This window comes from Entelurus aequoreus, linkage group LG11 (genome assembly GCF_033978785.1).
Source record: "Entelurus aequoreus isolate RoL-2023_Sb linkage group LG11, RoL_Eaeq_v1.1, whole genome shotgun sequence".
Taxonomy (NCBI): Eukaryota; Metazoa; Chordata; class Actinopteri; order Syngnathiformes; family Syngnathidae; genus Entelurus; species Entelurus aequoreus.
This window is the reverse complement of record NC_084741.1, coordinates 19,041,710-19,061,818: the sequence shown is the minus strand read 5'-3', so window position 1 is coordinate 19,061,818 and position 20,109 is coordinate 19,041,710. Positions and strand designations below refer to the sequence as shown.

Genomic DNA, 20,109 nt, shown 5'->3' with positions numbered 1-20,109 from the left:
TACCGTAAAAATAACTGTGGTACCAATGTTGCATTTACAATAATGCATTGAAAAAACAAGGTAATAATTTGGTGTAAAAAACACCATAAATTATACGGTAAACATTTAAAAAAAATAATTGGCAGCTCACTTGCTAGACGTTTACCATAAAATATAAGTGGTAAGATTTTTGTATTTACAATAGTGCAGTGTAAAAAAAAAAAAAACCTAACAATTCCGTTGCCGAAATTTTACTTACAAAACGAAAATGGTGCCACTTTTAAATTTACAGTAATTGGGTGTAAAAACCACTGTATGTAAAAAGATGGCATCGCAGTCACCAAAATTTTACCGTAAAAATAAAGTGCTACCATTTTACTATTTACAGTAATTTGGTGTAAAAAAACACCATAAATTATACAGTAAATTTTTTTTTTTAAATTGGCAGCTCACTTGCTAGAAGTTTACCGTAAAATACAAGTAGTAAGATTTTTGTATTTACAATAGTGCAGTGTAAAAAAAAAAAAACGGTAAAAATCCCGTTGCCAGAATTTTACTTAAAAAACAAAAATGGTACCACTTTTTAATTTACAGTAATTGGGTGTAAAAACCACTGTAGATTTAATGGAGACATCTGGCAGCTTAGTCACCAGAATTTTACAGTAAAAAAAAGTGTTACCATTTTACAATTTACAGTAATTTGGTGTAAAAAAAAAAAACACCATACATTATATGGTTAAAGAAACCCCCCCGAAAAATGTCAACTCACTCGCCGGAATTTTACCGTAAGAAAAAAAGGTGGTATAGGGTTGTACAGTATACCGGTATAAGTATAGTACAGCGATACTAATGAGTCATATTCGGTACTATACTGCCTCTAAAAAGTACTGGTCCCCGATCCTCCCGTCCCCCCATCGTCATCACGTCGTGTCATTGCTGGTTTACTAGCAGAGGAGCATGTTCGGCAGCGCACAATCACAGAGTACTTACAAGCAGACACAGTGTGTAGACAGAAAAGGGAAAACGGACGCATTTTGACTTCAAAACTAACGATAAAGGTGAAGTTATAACACTGAAACGCCCTCAGGAAGAGGTGCTTTAAGACATGGCTACCTAGTCTGCAGCGTTGTAACTACTTCCAAATCACTAATCCTCGTCTCCATGGCGACAAATAAAGTATGTTTCTTACAAGTATCATCCCTGCAGGACGAGGAATAACTAAACATGCTTCACTACACACCGTAGCTCATCGGCGTCACAAACGCCATTGGTGGATCTACACCTAACATCCACTGTAATGATACCAAGTACAGGAGCGTATCTAGTCGATACTACTATGATTACATAAATATTTTTTAGCATCACAAAATCTTCTTTCGTTTAAAAAAAATTACATTATGTTTATAAACTCAGAAAATACATCCCTGGACGTACCGGTACCGATACGAAATTATTTGTATCGGGACAACAGTACCGTGGTACTGTTTTTTAATTGATTTAATGCACTGTGGGCAGCACGGTGGAACAGGTGTTAGTGCGTCTGCCTCACAATACGAAGGTCCTGGGTTCGATCCTGCGCTCGGGATCTTTCTGTGTGGAGTTTGCATGTTCTCCCCGTTACTGCGTGGGTTCCCTCCGGGTACTCCGGCTTCCTCCCACCTCCAAAAGACATGCACCTGGGGATAGGTTGGTTGGCAACACTAAATTGGTCCCTAGTGTGTGAATGTGACTGTGAATGTTGTCTGTCTATCTGTGTTGGCCTGTACTGTACTGAAAAATTTACATTATGTTTATAAACTCAGAAAATATGTCCATGGACGTACCGGTACCGGTATCAAAATATTGGTATCGGCACACTCGTGAACAAGACTCCTGCTCTATCCAGTGTTTCCCACACATTCATTTATTTGTGGCGGCCCGCCACGAAAGAATTACACTACCAATCAAAAGTTTGGGGTCACATTGAAATGTCCTTATTTTTGAAGGAAAAGCACTGTACTTTTCAATGAAGATAACTTTAAACTAGTCTTAACTTTAAAGAAATACACTCTATACATTGCTAATGTGGTAAATGACTATTCTAGCTGCAAATGTCTGTTTTTTGGTGCAATATCTACATAGGTGTATAGAGGCCCATTTCCAGCAACTATCACTCCAGTGTTCTAATGGTACAATGTGTTTGCTCATTGGCTCAGGAGGCTAATTGATGATTAGAAAACCCTTGTGCAATCATGTTCACACATCTGAAAACAGTTTAGCTTGATACAGAAGCTATAAAACTGACCTTCTTTTGAGCAGATTGAGTTTCTGGAGCATCACATTTGTGGGGTCAATTAAACGCTCAAAATGGCCAGAAAAAGAGAACTTTGATCTGAAACTCAACAGTCTATTCTTGTTCTTAGAAATGAAGGCTATTCCACAAAATTGTTTGGGTGACCCCAAACTTTTGAACGGTAGTGTACGTCCGCCACAAATACATAAAAAAAAAAAAAAAAAAGTATTTATTTATTTTTTGTTTGTTTTTTTGTCCTGTCCAGCTTCTCAGGCAAATCATATAGTTGATGTAGATGCCCATATAGGCTGTTCAGATTTACTTTACAAAAGAGAAGTGTAGGATACTTCTCTTGTTGCCTTATTTGTATTTGACCACTACTGATTTCTGTTTATTTGTTACTGACTGTGGCAGGACACCTCTGCCTCTGTTTCACTTTATGTTGCTGGTAAATAATATGGTTGTAGTAGTAGGCTAAAGTTAAATTATTTAGTATGCACTAATTAAAGGGGCAGAGCTTTAAGAGACATTTTAGCTTTTATATTTTATAAGATATATTTTTTGTAAGAACCACAATTAATAAATATATTTCAGTGAATAACTTATTGTTCAAATCTGTATATAAATATGTACATAAAGTGTTGTAATTATATTGTAAAATGGATGGATGGATGGATGGATGTTTAAAACAAAACTGTTATTATTAATTAGTAAGTATAAATTTTTTGAGTCTTTTTAGAGAAAATCATATTGTAGTAAATTATGCAAATTACTCGATGATGTCATGGTGACCACGCCCATAGCCACGCCCCCACCGCCACAGGTATCTTGGCAGTTTATGGGAAACACTGTCTATCGATCCGTTGTGGTGAAGAAGGAGCCGAGCCGGAAGGCAAAGCTCTCCATTTACCGGTCGATCTACGTTCCCATCCTCACCTATGGTCATGAGCTTTGGGTTATGACCGAAAGGACAAGATCACAGGTACAAGAGGCCGAAATGAGTTTCCTCCGCCGGGTGGTGGGTCTCTCCCTTAGAGATAGGGTGAGAAGCTCTGCCATCGAGAGGAGCCAAATGAGGTGGTTCGGGCATCTGGTCAGGATGCCACCCGAACGCCTCCCTAGGGAGGTGTTTCGGGCACGTCCGACCGGTAGGAGGCCACGGGGAAGACCCAGGACACGTTGGGAAGACTATGTCTCCCGGCTGGCTTGGGAACGCCTCTGGATCCCCCGGGAGGAGCTGGACGAAGTGGCTGGGGAGAGGGAAGTCTGGGCTTCCCTGCTTAGGCTGCTGCCCCCGCGACTCGACCTTGGATAAGCGGAAGAAGATGGATGGATGGATGGTATCGGGACAACAGTACCGTGATTTTACAGTAAAATAAAAAATAAAAAAACAACAGCTCACTTGCTCGAACTTTACCGTAAAGACAAAAGTGGTAGAGTTTTTTTTTTTTAAATGTACAGCAACGCTGTACATTATTTGTGTTAAAATCCTGGCGACTGAGTTGCCATTTTTTAAGGTCAAATCCAGAGATATTTCTTTTGCAAGCGGCTCGTCATCGTCATGTTTTGAATCCGGAAGAAATCCTGCCGGACCTCATTACCGCTGCTTATCTCTCAATCCGCTGAATGGAAGTCGAGGCGGCGGCCACGCCGGACACGTACGGTCTTTCCGTCGCCATCGTTATACTTTTTGCTTTCCGTCATTATCCTCTCCCTCGCTTCCATCTTGACCTTCAGACGCCTCCTCCTGCCGCCGCCTTAATAACTTTTCCCGGGGAAGGAAATGCGGTGTGGAGTCGGAATTAAAATCGTTGCTGGCGGGATGACGGTCTACCCATCTGTGCGCTAATGAAGGGGAAACCGAGCGATGCAAAGTGCTTGACCCGCGGCGCCGACGTCTCGCCTCACCTTCCCCGCACCTTTCCACAGACAATGTTTACGCCGCGGGTGGGGTGGGGGTGGGGGGTATGGTGCAACCCGAGGCGGCGCGTGGCGTGCATCTGTTCAAGGCGCATCGGGACGGAAACATCATGAATAATATCACCGTGACTTTGTGAGCAATCATGGCGGCGGCGGCTCTCGCTGCACCGACACCAGCAGGTCTCCTTGAAAGGATTCTCCAAGGTGTGCGCCAAACACGTAGTTAGTACTGTCAGGTTCAAACACTGATGACCTCTATTAAACAAGACAAGAGGCAAAGAATTAAACAAAGACAGAATTCAATTTGGACTCAATATTGAGGAGAGTCGTCTGTACACTGTACCCTTGCACAGTATCTCAGCACGCTCTGGCAAAAGATTGTACTCCTCCTTCTTTGTTTGACTTTCTCCGACCACATGACCACAGCTTCCACTTCCAGAGGGAAGTGGGTCGTAAACAGCGTTGCCTTTAGTTACCGAACAGTTCAAAAGGAGAGGTCGTAAAATAGTTCAAAAAGAGGTCCATAAAGTTCAAAAAGACGTTTGTAAACCTGTTCAAAAAGAGGTCGTCTGGAAATTGGGCAGATCCTGTCTTCTCTCCGCTTTGAAGTCCTTGGGTTAGAACAATATCTTTCTGTTGATTACCATACATGAAAGAACACAGAACACCTTCATTTTGCTTCCCCCCCCTACACAGTGGAGTTTTACGAGCCTTACTCTTGGTAGGTTCCAAAGACAGCCTTTGCTTCTCACCGGGCCCTCACTGTAACACAAAGTTTTTGTGATAATTTAGAAACTATTATTCTAACAAGTACCTAAAAGGAGGGCTGCTTTTTATTCGATCCTTGTGGGTGACGATTCCATTCAGAATGGAATTTTCAATAAAAACTATAAAATAGATATTTCATAATATTGGGTGCCATTTCTTCTTTGATTAACTACGTTCCTCCATAAAATAAACACAACAAAAAATATCGATTTTTTTTTTTTTTTTTTTTTTTTTTTTTTTTTTTTTTAATCGATTAAGAATTGTTACAATTAAAAATTGCAATTAATCTGAAGATATATGGGCGGTGTAGCTCGGTTGGTAGAGTGGCCGTGCCAGCAACTTGAGGGTTCCAGGTTCGATCCCCGCTTCCGCCATCCTAAATGGTAATGGTAAATGGGATATACAAACCCCGTTTCCATATGAGTTGGGAAATTGTGTTAAATGTAAATATAAACGAAATACAATGATTTGCAAATCCTTTTCAACCCATATTCAATTGAATGCACTACAAAGACAACATATTTGATGTTCAAACTCATAAACTTTATTTATTTTTTGCAAATAATTAACTTAAAATTTGAAATGTGGACTCGTCAGACTACAGAACACTTTTCCACTTTGTATCAGTCCATTTTAGATGAGCTCAGGCCCAGCGAAGCCAACGGCGTTTCTGGGTGTTATTGATAAACGGTTTTTCGCCTTGCATAGGAGAGTTTTAACTTCCACTTACAGATGTAGCGACCAACTGTAGTTACTGACAGTGGGTTTCTGAACTGTTCCTGAGCCCATGTGGTGATATCCTTTACACACTGATGTCGCTTGTTGATGCAGTACAGCCTGAGGGATCGAAGGTCACGGGCTTAGCTGCTTACGTGCAGTGATTTCTCCAGATTCTCTGAACCCTTTGATGATATTACGGACCGTACATGGTGAAATTCCTAAATTCCTTGCAATAGCTGGTTGAGAAAAGTTTTTCTTAAACTGTTCAACAATTTGCTCACGCATTTGTTGACAAAGTGGCGACCCTCGCCCCATCCTTGTTTGTGAATGACTGAGCATTTCATGGAATCTACCTTTATACCCTGTGGGATGTTCCAAATATATGTGTACTTATTGCAAAACTATATGTGTACTTATTGTGCAAACCGATGTCATGTTCGTAGTTACAAAAGCAGTCCGAACACTTTTTATGAACAACAAACTATTATTTCTTACTATTTCTTACTTCTTATCCTAGTCACTGCCGTTGTGTCCTTGGGCAAGACACTTTTTTACCCACCTGCTCCCAGTGCCACCCACACTGGTTTAAATGTAACTTAGATATTGGGTCTCACTATGTAAAGTGCTTTGAGTCACTAGAGAAAAGCGCTATATAAATATAATTCACTTCACTTCACTTCACTTGAAAATCACATTTTTTGACACCCCTATTAAAAAGTAAATTGTGTCCCTCCATTTGTTGTCACTTTAAAGAGGAACTGCACTTTTTTGGGGGGCATTTTGTCCATCATTCACAATCATTATGTCTGACAAGATCACATGTGTTTTTCTTTTTTTTATGCATTCTAAATCGTAAATAAACATTAGGAGAAGTCAGCTACAATGGAACCAATGGGAGCCGCTCTCTTCCGCATATAAAGCGCTCTAAAAAAACCTCCAAAAACGTAAACATACGCTGTAAGTATATATGTGCTGTATTACCATTCATAATAACATGTGATATGTACATTTTAGTCATAGTGAGGTGTGTTGATTTCACAGACGTGTTAACTTTTTCCTTCGACAACACTGACTCACGGCAGACTTCATGAGAATTTACAAGCATAACTACAATCTGTGCAATTTTGGTAGGAATTGTGTGTGAATGCCACCGTGTGTAAGAAATTGAAAATGCGCCCCCTTTGGCCAAAATTAATAAAACAAATCAAATACACATGTATATAGAGACATACTGTAATAACTTGAAGTAAATAATAAAGATTAAAAACCAATTAAAACCAATTTCTGTCAATGTGTCGACTTTTTTCTTATACATTTGGGAACGATTTCTCATTCTTTCTGTTTCTGTAATATTTAAATATTTTCTCATAAAATTATTGCTTTTTCCACGCAAAATTATTACTTTTTACTGCAAAATGGTGACATTTGTCATATAAAATTCAGACTTTTATCACAACATTATATTTGTTCTTGTAAATAGTGACATTTTTGGAGTAAAATTGTGACTTTTGTCATAATTTTGCCAAGTGAAATTCCCATTATTATAATATTGCCAACATTTTACAGTTTTCTTATCAAATTGTGACTTTTGTCGAATAAAATTATGACTGTTTTCATAAAATTGTAAGCTTTTCTTGTAAAATTGCGACTGTTATTGAGTGAAATTCCAAATTTTTATCACAATACTGCACAAATGTTTAGTTTTTCTTGTAACATTTTGACTTGTGTCGAGTAAAATGACGACTTTTATTATATTACTGCCAAAATTCTACGTTTTTCTGATGAAATTGTGACCTTTTTCTTGTAAAATTCCAACTAATTGCTCACAACAAGCTTTTTTATATTTGCATAGTATGTATATATTATTTATGTTGTAAATACACATCTTTATACATATAGGAGGGGTGGTCCTAAAGAGGTAGGCATTTTTCGGATGTCTCAAGAAGGTAACAAATACAAGAGTATGTGTGTGTGTGTGTGTGTGTGTGTGTGTGTGAGCGTGTGTGTGTGTGTGTGTGTGAGCGTGTGTGTGTGTGTGTGTTCTTGTATTTCTACCCTTCTTGAGACATCAACAAGGAAAAGTACTATTGGATCTAATAGAGAACGTCTCATTGGTGAAATCTATCCAAATGAGGGTGGTCCCAAAAAGGCGGGATTTTTTAAAATTGATTTTGTGTCGATTTTAAAAGTGCTCCCCCTCTGGTCAACATATAAAATAACAAGTGTGTGTAAGAAATTAATAAAACAAATAAAATACACATGTATATAGAGACATACTGTAATAACTTGAAGTAAATAATGAAGATTAAAAACCAATTACAAACAAAAAATTTAAAAATGAACTAAAAGCAGTCTTTTTCTCACGTGTCGACTTTTCTTATAAATTTGGGAACAATTTCTCATATTCTTTCTGTTTCTGTAATATTGTAATATTTTCTCATACAATTATTACTTTTTCCACGCAAAATTATTACGTTTTACTGCAAAATGGTGACGTGTCATATAAAATTCTGACTTTGTCACAATATTGCCAATTTTTTTGTTTTTCTTGTAAAATAGGGACATTTTTGGAGTAAAATTGTGACTTTTGTCATAATTTTGCCAAGTGAAATTCCCATTATTATTATAATATTGCCAACATTTTACAGTTTGTGACTTGTCGAGTAAAATTACAACTCTTTTCATAAAATTGCCAAAATTGTAAGCTTTTCTTGTAAAAATTGCGACTGTTATTGAGTAACATTCCAACTATTATCACAAAATTGCACAAATGTTCCGTTTATCTTGTACCATTTTGACTTGCGTTGAGTAAAATTATGACTTTTATTATAATATTGCCAACATTCTAAGTTTTTCTTGTGAAATTGTGACCTTTTTCTTGTGAAATTCCAACTCATTTTTCACAACAAGCTTTTTTATATTTGCATAGTATGTATATATTATTAATGTTGTAAATACACATCTTTATATATCTAGAAAGGCTGGTCCTAAAGAGGGAGGAATTTTTTTTCAGGTCTCAAGAAGGTCACAAATAAAAGTGTGTGTGCACGTTTGTGTGTGTTCTTGTATTTCTACCCTTCTTGAGACATCAACAAGGAAAAGTACCTTCCATATGAGGAGGTGTGAACAAGTTAGGACATAAATCATGGTCCCAATATGGAAAACCATTGCATCTAATTTTATTTGCACCCCTGGTGGTGAAATCTATCAAAATGAGGGTAGTCCCAAAAAGGCGGGATTTTTTTAAATTGATTGTGTCGGTTTTAAACGAGCTTCCCCTCTGGTCAACATATGAAATAACAAGTGTGTGTAAGAAATTGAAATGTGCCCCCTTTGGCCAAAATTAATAAAACAAATGAAATACATATGTATATAGAGACATACTGTAATAACTTGAAGTAAATAATGAAGATTAAAAACCAATTACAGACAAAAAATTTAAAAATGAACTAAAAGCAGTCTTTTTCTCTCAGTGTCGACTTTTTTCTTATAAATTTGGGAACAATTTCTCATATTCTTTCTGTTTCTGTAATATTGCAATATTTTCTCATAAATGTACTACTTTTTCCATGCAAAATTATTACTTTTTACTGCAAAATGGTGACATTGGTCATATAAAATTCTGACCTTTATCACAATATTGCCATTTTTTTTTTGTTCTTGTAATATAGTGACATTTTCGGAGTAAAATTGTGACTTTTGTCATTTTGCCAAGTGAAATTCCTATTATTATTATTATTATTATAATGCCAACATTTTACAGTTTTCTTATAAAATTGTGACTTGTCGAGTAAAATTACGACTCTTTTCATAAAATTGGAAAAATTGTAAGCTTTGCTTGTAAAATTGCGACTGTTATTGAGTACAATTCAAAAAAATTTATTACAATACTGCACAAATGTTCAGTTTTTCTTGTAACAATTTAACTTGCGTTGAGTAAACTTACAACTTTTATTATAACACTGCCAAAATTCTAAGTTTTTCTTGTGAAATTGTGACCTTTTTCTTGTAAAATTCCAACTCATTTTTCACAACAACCTTTTTAATATTTGCATAGTATGTATATATTATTAATGTTGTAAATACACATATTTATATATCTAGAAAGGCTGGTCCTAAAGAGGGAGGCATTTTCCGAGGTCTCAAGAAGGCCTTAAATACAAGAATGTGTGTGTGTGTTATAATTGTCACAATGTGTGTGTTCTATTTGGCCAAACAAGACATTTAATAAGATGATGCTAATGATGATAGCGTTATTGAAAATGAATTCAGTCATCCAAATGTGCCGGAGCGATCACCCCATCCATTCATCTTTGCGCCCTCGCCATCCCCTTCCCTCCCCCCCCCCCTGCCCCCCGCCTGCCTGCATTAGCTTTGAATGAAAAACAACCTTTTATCTGAGCGATTCCATTTGGACGTATTGGAAGAAGCAGCGTGCCGTGGAAGCAATAACGTTGGGAAACCATTTGACTGTTTTTTTGGGGGTTTTTTTGCTTCCACAATTTAATTTCATAGTGAATAACCTGCAATTTGATTTTTATTCTCTTCCATCACGGACGCTGGAGATGGAGGTGGAGGGGGCGGGGGGCCGGGGGCGGGAGGCTGTTGTGCTGGGAATGATGTCATTAACATTATTTGACAGCGAATAGCTCAATCAGTCTCTGTGCTAGCACCACATTGGCCTCATAAAATGCCAGTTGACTATGTAAATGTGTGTGTGTGCGTGTGTATGTGTGTGTGTGTGTGCGCGTGTTCATCAAATTAATGGAGCGAGATGAGGCGACATGCAACATGTTGTCGAGATTGAACATCACGATGTTAAAAAATGCTCCATTTTGGATCCAACTCTTGCGTTGGCGTTGACTTCAAACCTCCTGAGACCCAGCGATGCACGTTTCGTCCTCTGTAAGGGACAAGTGTTATTTCAAAGCAGGAAAAAAAATAAAATAAATAAATAAAAGTGGTTGTGCTGAGAAGAAATCATCCTGGGATTTCCAGTCGTGAGTGCTTTTTCATCTGATGAGATCGAACCAGCATGTTTAAAAAACTAATGAATATATTTATGCCTTTTTTGTGTTATCAAGAGTAGACATTGTGTGTTTAAGGAATAGTTGGAAGTGGTTTTGGTACCAGGGAAATTACTGCCAAAATTCCGCAAACACACAAAAGTGTGTATACTCACGCCCAACAATTAGAAGGTAAAAACATAAACAATTTTCTTCAATTAAAAAATTGTTTACAAATAAATAAATACAATTTTGCAAGTAAAAATACGGTTCGCAAGTATTGTATAAACATTTCTTCAATTAAAAACGATTCACAGGTAAAAAAAATTGTTTTCTTAAATGTAAAAAAAAAACGGTTCACAAATAAAAAAAAAAAACTTTCTGTAGGTAAAGAAATGATTCGCGAGTAATAACCATTTTTTTGTTTGAAAACAATATTTTTTTTTACAATTAAACGATTCACAAGTATAAAAACAGTTTTCTTCAATTAAAAAAAATGTTTCACAAATAATAAAAAAAAGCTTTCTGTAGGTAAAGAAATGATTCGCAATCAAACAAAAAAAAAAGTTCTGCTTGTAAAAGTGATTCAATTTTTTATTTTTATTTTTTATGAATTAAAAAAAAAAAAAGGATTCACAAGTATAAAAAAGTTTTCTGCAATTAAAAATTGAGTCGGAAGTAGTGTAATTTAAAAAAACAAATAAAAAAACAATTCACAAGTAAAACAATTTATGTTCTGCAAGGTAAAGAACAGTTTGGAAGTGGAAAAAAAAATGGTTTACTGCGAGAAAAAATTATTCCAATAAAAAAATAAAAATTTCTGCGAGTAGAAATGATTCCCATTGAAACATAACTGTTTTCTACAATTAAAAAAAAGGATTCCCAAGTATAAAAACATTTTTCAGCAAGTAAAAATTGTATTCGGAGGTTTAGAATTGTTTTTCTTCAATTAAAAAACGATTCAAAGTAAAAAAAACCAAAACTTTTCTTAAATGTAAAAAAAACGGTTCACAAATTATAATAAAATACTTTCTGTAGGTAAAGAAATGATTCGCAAGTTAAAATTTTTTTTTTTCTGCTCATAAAAATGATTAAATTTTTTTGTTTTAAAAACAATATTTTTTACAATTAAACGATTCACAAGTATAAAATCAGAATCAGAATCAGAATAGTTTTTATTGCCATTGTTTGAGAACGGGTTCACAAACTAGGAATTTTTCTTGGTGCAACCGTGCAACATAAAACACATAACACAGATTTGGTAATAAAAAAGAGCTGTAACTGAGCTATCAGATCTTGTTATTGTTCATGTGCCTGATGGCCGAGGGGAAAAAACTGTTCAGGTGGCGGGAGGTGTGGGTCTGGATGGACCCGTAGTCTCCTGCCTGAGGGGAGAGGGGAGAATAGTTTGTGTCCAGGGTGAGAAGAGTCAGCTGTGATCCGAAAAACTGTTTTCTTCAATTAAAAAAACCTTTCACGAATAATTTAAAAAAAAAAAGCATTCACAAGTATAAAAAAGTTTTCTGCAATTAAAAATCGATTCGCAAGTGTAGTTTAAAAAACAATTAAAAACAATTCACCAGTAAAACAATCTGTTCTGCAAGGTAAAGAACAATTTGGAAGTGAAAAAAAAATGGTTTACTGCGAGTAAAAATTACTCCAATATAAAAAAAAAAAAAATAAATAAAAATTCTGTGAGTATAAATGATTCCCATTAAAACAAAACTGTTTTCTACGTTACAAAAAAAATGATTCCCAAGTATAAAAACATTTTTCAGAAAGTAAAAAATGTATTCGCAAGTATAGAATTGTTTTTCTTTAATTAAAAAACGATTCACAAGTAAAAAAAAAAACGTTTTTCTAAAATGTAAATTTAACGGTTCAAAAATAATTTAAAAAAATACTTTCAGTAAGTAAAGAAATGATTCGCAAGTAAAAAAAAATCTTTTCTGCTTAAAAAAATGATATTTTTTTGTTTGAAAACAATATTTTTTACAATTAAACGATTCACAAGTATAAAAACAGTTTTCTTCAATTAAAAAAACGTTTCACAAATAATAAAAAAAATCTGTAGGTAAAGAAATGATTTGTAATCAAACAAAAAAAAAAGTTCTGCTTGTAAAAATTATTCCATTTTTAATTTAAATTTTTTATGATTTTTTACAATTTAAAAAACAATTCACAAGTATCAAAAAGTTTTCTGCAATTAAAAATCAAGTCGCAAGTAGTGTAATTTAAAAAACAATTAAAAAACAATTCACAAGTAAAACAATCTATGTTCTGCAAGGTAAAGAACAATTTGTAAGTGAAAAAAAAGGTTTACTGCAAGTAAAAATTATTCCAATTTAAAAAAAAAAAAAAAAGGAAAGTAAAAAATGTATTCGCAAGTATAGCATTTTTTTTCTTCAATTAAACGATTCACAAAGGAAAAAAAAACAAACTATTTTCTGCAAGTAAAACAATGATTTGCTAGTGTACTTTAAACACTGTTTTCTTCAGTTAAAAAGTATTCAGAGTACAAAAACAATTTTCTTTTATTAAAAATAAATTGCAAGTACAAAAGCATTTATCTTCAATTTAGAGAAATTGGCAGTAATATTTCACCCCTCAACACACTTTGTAGAATATCACTGCCAAAAGTTTTGACTTAAAGAAAAATGTCTTTATACTTGCAAATCGCTTTCTTACTTGCAAAAAAAAGCTTTTTTTTTTTTTTTTTTCCTGAAACTCGTTGGGCGTGAGTCAAAACCATTGTGTGTGTTTGTAGAGTTTTCGCAATAATTTCACTCCAACACAAAAGTATTTTTGAAGATACTAAAAACGACACACCTACCCAATGTCCTCTGTAGTGGACATAGAGAGTAAGGATGGGGGTACCAAATTCGGTACCTTTTACAGGTTCCGAATGAGTTCAGTCAGTATTACCGGGTACAGATTAAACTAAAACCAAACGGTATTTATTTACATGACCTCATGTCCGGTTTCAGAATCAGCACTGACTCAAACACTTGGCGGGGAAACAAGCACTCAACGCAAGTCTCTGAATAATGTCACAATTTTCTATTCCACCAAAGCAAACAAGCCTGAAAGTAAGGCGACACTTTTCAAAATGTGCAACCTCTGGACATGACGTATACAACAGGGGTTATTAATCTTTTTGACCTCAGGGCCCAACATTTCCACTACATAGGGGCTTGGGGCCCACTCAAATATTAGCACTGATTTAGTAATCTTACTCTTGATTTTTGTCGTAATCAATAATTATTTCTAACCTACTTACAGTTTACAACCTTGTCAAATGATATGTGTTAATCACAAATATTATTTATTCAACACATTAAACGTACTGCAGGCTGATTAGAAAAATAAGTACTAGCGAAATATACCGTATTTTTCGGACTATAAGTCGCAGTTTTTTTCATAGTTTGGCCGGGGGTGCGACTTATACTCAGGAGCGACTTATGTGTGAAATTATTAACACATTACCGTAAAATATCAAATAATATTTTTTAGCTCATTCACGTAAGAGACTAGACCAGGGGTCGGCAACCCGCGGCTCTTTGACCACTCTGATGCGGCTCAGCTGCATACTTGCCGACCCTCCCGATTTTACCGGGAGACTTCCGGATTTCAGTGCCTCTCCCGGAAATCTCCCGGAGCAAATATTCTCCGGTTTTCACCAGGTCAACAATATTGTGGGCGTGGCACTGCCTTTATTAGCGTCCGCTTTTTCACCATACGATCTGCGTGCAAGGCATACTTGGTCAACAGCCATATAGGTCACACTGAGGGCGGACGTATAAACAACTTTAACACTCTTACTAATATGCGCCACACTGTGAACCCACACCAAACAAGAATGACAAACACATTTGGGGAGAACATCCGCACCGTAACACAACATAAACACAACAGAACAAATACCCAGAATCCCATGCATCCCTAACTCTTCCGGGCTACATTATACACCCCCGCTACCACCAAAACCCACCCACCTCAACCGACGCAGGGGTGGGGTTTGGTGGTAGCGGGGGTGTATAATGTAGCCCGGGATGCATGGGATTCTGGGTATTTGTTCTGTTGTGTGTATGTTGTGTTACGGTGCGGATGTTCTCCCGAAATGTGTTTGTCATTCTTGTTTGGGGGCGGCATGGGGTAGTGGGTAGAGCGGCCGTGGCAGAAACCTGAGGGTTGCAGGTTAGCTCCCCGTCTCTTACCATCCAAAATCGCTGCCGTTGTGTCCTTGGGCAGGACACTTCACCCTTGCTCCCGGTGCCGGTCACACCGGAGAATGAATGACGAATGAATGAGTTGTAAAAACGAATGATGGGTTCTCACTTCTCTGTGAAGCACTTTGAGTGTCTAGAAAAGCGCTATATAAATCTAATCCATTATTGTTTGGTGTGGGTTCACAGTGTGGCGCATATTAGTAAGAGTGTTAAAGTTGTTTATACGGTCACCCTCAGTGTAACCTGTATGGCTGTTGATCAAGTATGCCTTGCAGTCACTCGTGTGTGTCTGCAGAAGCCTCATATAACATGTAACTGGGCTGGCGACGCAGTATGTACAGATTGTAGAGGGCGCTAAAGGCAATGCCATGGCGGCACGCCCTTATTGTTGTTGTTTGGGCGAAAATCAACAGTAATTCGAGAGAATAGTTGCCCTGAATTTCGGGAGTCTCCCGGAAATATCGGGAGGGTTGGCAAGTATGACGCTGTCAAGCGGCATTCATATAAAACTTGCGGGCCGCAGTAACATTACATTTTCATATCGCGTGTCTGAGACCCCTGGTTTATACATAGCAGAAAGCAAAAAAAAACTGTGTATGCAGTGTTATTTCATTTTAAATTTCAAAAGAGTTTTGTGGCTCCCATTGTTTTCTTTAATTTGTGAAACGGGTCAAAATGGCTCTTTGTGTGGTAAAGGTTGCCGATCCCTGGACTAGACGTATAAGATTTCATGGGATTTAGCGAATAGGAGTGACAGATTGTTTGGTAAACGTATAGCATGTTCTATATGTTATAGTTATTTGAATAACTCTTACCATAATATGTTACGTTAACATACCAGGCACGTTCTCAGTTGGTTATTTATGCCTCATATAACGTACACTTATTCAGCCTGTTGTTCACTATTCTTCATTTATTTGAAATTGCCTTTCAAATTTCTATTCTTGGTGTTGGCCTTTATCAAATAAATTTCCCCAAAAAATGCGACTTATACTCCAATGCGACTTATATATGTTTCTTTCCTTCTTTATTATGCATTTTCGGCCGGTGCGACTTATACTCCGTAGTGACTTATACTCCGAAAAATACGGTACTGCAAAACATACAAAAATAAGTTGTGCTATAATAAATTATTAATAAATATGTTCCTTAAATAAATAATGAAAATACGGTATTTTCCAGACCATAGGGCGATGAATGGTCTATTTTCGATCTTTTTTCATATATAAGGCGCACCGGATTATAGGGCGCATTAAAGGAGTCATATTATTTTTTATTTTTTTCTAAATGTAAAAGACTTCCTTGTGGTCTACATAACATGTAATGGTGGTTCTTTGTTCAAAATGTTGCATAGATGATGTTTTACAGATCATCTTCAAGCCGTTTTCTGACAGTCACTTCCGGATGCGCCGTTTTGTGGGCGGTTTTATTTACGTGGTTCACCTTCGGCAGCGTCTTCTTTGTTGTAGCGGTGTAGCGTGCAAGGACGGGAGTGGAAGAAGTGTCAAACGATGGAGCTAACTGTTTTAATGACATTCAGGCTTTACTTCCATCAATAACGGAAATGTGTCCCGTGAAAAACCGTCCAACCGGAACTCTAATAACTAAAGTTCCTTGGGTGAATAATGTAAACTCACTACACCGGTATGTTTTAGCGCTTTCATGGCGAGTTTACTGACAGATATAAGTAAGAACTTTACACTACATTATGTTAGAAATGGCAACAGTGGAGGATGAATGTCCCATAACAAGAAGATAGAGAAAAAGAAGAAGCTTATCGACTACAAAGATGGATGCGCGCAATTTTTCAGAATTTATGCAGATTCCAAATAAAGATCAGCATGTACCAGAAGGTAAGAAAAAGTTGCTTTTGCATAATATTGCGAAACAAAACGCCAGATAATATGTCTTACCTTATACACACACCATAATAATACTCCTATGTTGAAGCACATCAAACGGTGTGGCTTCATAGCTTACCAAAGTCGTACTAAAACATTTTGATAGATTTTTGAGCGCCATGTGTAATGTTCTATATTTTCAATGGAACATATACAATGTTGGTGTTGTTTACTTGAGTCATATTGCCATCATAGTGGTTAGAGTGTCCGCCCTGAGATCGGTAGGTTGTGAGTTCAAACCCCGGCCGAGTCATACCAAAGACTATAAAAATGGGACCCATTACCTCCCTGCTTGGCACTCAGCCTCAAAGGTTGGAATTGGAGGTTAAATCACCAAAAATGATTCCCGGGCGTGGCCACCGCTGCTTGTTACTGCTCCCCTCACCTCTCAGGGGGTGATCAAGGGTGATGGGTCAAATGCAGAGAATAGTTTCGCAACACCTCGTGTGTGTGTGACAATCATTGGTACTTTAACTTTTAACTTTAATATTGCATGTCTACATGTATCTCTTATGTTTGACTGCCATCTACTGGTCACAACTTATCATTACACCATGTACCAAATAAAAAATGCTTTGAGGCCGGTAAGCAAAACCAGAATCATTCCGTACATCAGGCACACCGGGTTATAAGGCGCACGGACGAGTTTTGAGGTGGAAAAAAATGAAAAATACGGTTTGTCTTCGCTTGTGGCGAAGTTGGTAGAGTGGCTAGGCCAGCAATCGGAGTGTTGCTGGTTACTGGGGTTCAATTCCCACCTTCTACCTTCCTAGTCACGTCCGTCGTGTCCTTGGGCAAGACACTTCACCCTTTGCCTCTGATGGCTGCTGGTTAGCGCCTTGCATGGCAGCTCCCGCCATCAGTGTGTGAATGTGTGTGTGAATGGGTAAATGTGGAAATACTGTCAAAGCGCTTTGAGTACCTTGAAGGTAGAAAAGCGCTATACAAGTACAACCCATTTATCATTATCATTTATAATTTTGGCGCTTAAAAACTTCTCCATGACTTTAGCTCAAGACTTCTTCTGTTTGTTTGAGATTGTCATTACTGCCACAAGTGGTGGAAAAGTGTATTACAACTGAGTACCCTAGATATTGTTGGTGGCTCTCTGGGGGCCCTATGGTAAAGAAATGGTTAAGACAGACAACATGCATCATTTTTATTTCTAATACCAAACATATTATTCTGTTTTTATTATTGACTGGGGGTCTTCTGTTGCTCACACACTGCTGTGAAGTAGTCACTCCTCAACTACAAATCACATTAATAAATGTTTTTGTCTGTCGTTGACATTATAGCAGATCCAGGATGCGGCCCACCAGGGGGTCATGTTCGTGGGGTTCGTCCAGGAACCCTTTGGGGCGCCGTGCACCAGGATCAGAGAACCAGACACCCCCTCCCTGTCCCTGCACTCCAGCCCCAGCTCTGTGCTCGGTTCCCTGGGCAGCTGCAGCCCCTCCGACCCCTCCAGCCCGGCCCTCCACGCAGGACCGGCCATTGTGGAGGATTCCTCGGGCCAGGTGATGCCCGGAGACCGGGTACCGCGAGAAAACGCCGGGAACCACTCGGAGAGTCAGAACGAGGTCTCCGCCGCCTCATCTCTGATGTCGGAGGAGCTGACGGAAGAGGGGTCTCCGTGTCACAACAACAACAAGGACAGCAGAACGGAGACGAAGCAGAGGCCCAGATACTTACCCAGATCTGACGGTGAGTGGTCGCCATGGTTACCACCTTACACTCACACCAAGAGTTCATAAGAAAGAATGCCCATCAGGTGTAAATTGGCAAATTAAAAAGACCTAAAAATGGATATACTGGCGTCCAAAACACTAATACATGAATACAAATGTCCTCCAATAGGCACAAAGTTGGTCTTTTCTTGCATTTTAGTCTAGCGGCTACACAACAGCTAAGCACACAAGCTAGACCAGGGAGTGTCCAACCTCTGGCGTGACAAGTTTAAGAAAGAATATGGCCCATTTGAAGTCTTTGGCAGTGTAATTGCTGCAAATGTCATGTACCACGTCAGTAAATCAGGTCAATGACCATGAATTTCACATTGAAGTGTGCTTAGCACAGCATATACTTGTATGACCCAGTGGGAAAAAAAGGGGGAACAAATCCTTTCCCACTCATGGCGCAAACTGCAAGCAACACAAAACGTCAACACAGCACAACCTGCTCACTGAACTTTGTGGATATTAAAACAAATGTCCTCCCACTACACATAATTCAACATTTCACCCAATTAAAGCCACTACAATGCATGATGGGAAAAAAATTGCAAAACACTCTCCACACTTATCCACGTTTGGCGCATTTTAGCTGCTTGATATTTCTGATTGACTACGAAACTTTAAGAAGGACGTTACGGAAGTAAACAAGGTAGGAGTCGACCTTTCACATACTCTAAATGGCCAATTATATTAATTATTAATTATATATATATTATATTAATATAATATGTATTTATACTGTACAAATATATAGGCACATGTGTATAGTCTGTGTGTTTATATGTGGATATATAAATGTATGTATGTGTAGATGTATATGTATATCTATATATATATATGTACATAAATACACATAATTTTTTTTTTAATTTGTTGAAAGGACTAGTTGGTACAATCCCTGGGGACTCTGCATGGCAGGGGCGTCCTCCTCCCTGAGCCAGGCTTGCACCTGACATATATATATATATATATGTATGTCTAGATGTACACTACCGTTCAAAAGTTTGGGGTTACCCAAACAATTTTGTGGAATAGCCTTCATTTCTAAGAACAAGAATAGACTGTCGAGTTTCAGATGAAAGTTCTCTTTTTCTGGCCATTTTGAGCGTTTAATTGACCCCACAAATGTGATGCTCCAGAAACTCAATCTGCTCAAAGGAAGGTCAGTTTTGTAGCTTCTGTAACGAGCTAAACTGTTTTCAGATGTGTGAACATGATTGCACAAGGGTTTTCTAATCATCAATTAGCCTTCTGAGCCAATGAGCAAACACATTGTACCATTAGAACACTGGAGTGATAGTTGCTGGAAATGGGCCTCTATACACCTATGTAGATATTGCACCAAAAACCAGACATTTGCAGCTAGAATAGTCATTTACCACATTAGCAATGTATAGAGTGTATTTCTTTAAAGTTAAGACTAGTTTAAAGTTATCGTCATTGAAAAGTACAGTGCTTTTCCTTCAAAAATAAGGACATTTCAATGTGACCCCAAACTTTTGAACGGTAGTGTATATATATATATATATATATATATATATATATATATATATATATATGTGTGTATATATGTACATA

General features: G+C 37.3%; 1 protein-coding gene across 3 annotated transcripts in view; it reads left to right on the top strand.

The window, feature by feature from the left end:
* Positions 1-20,109, top strand: part of LOC133659854 (raftlin-like) — a 343,132-nt gene that overhangs the window by 177,933 nt on the left and 145,090 nt on the right. For all 3 annotated transcript variants that reach the window (XM_062062657.1, XM_062062658.1, XM_062062659.1), the window contains exon 5: positions 18,094-18,502. In XM_062062657.1, coding sequence (XP_061918641.1) covers positions 18,094-18,502 — 409 coding nt within the window. The remainder of the gene's footprint in view (positions 1-18,093; positions 18,503-20,109) is intronic.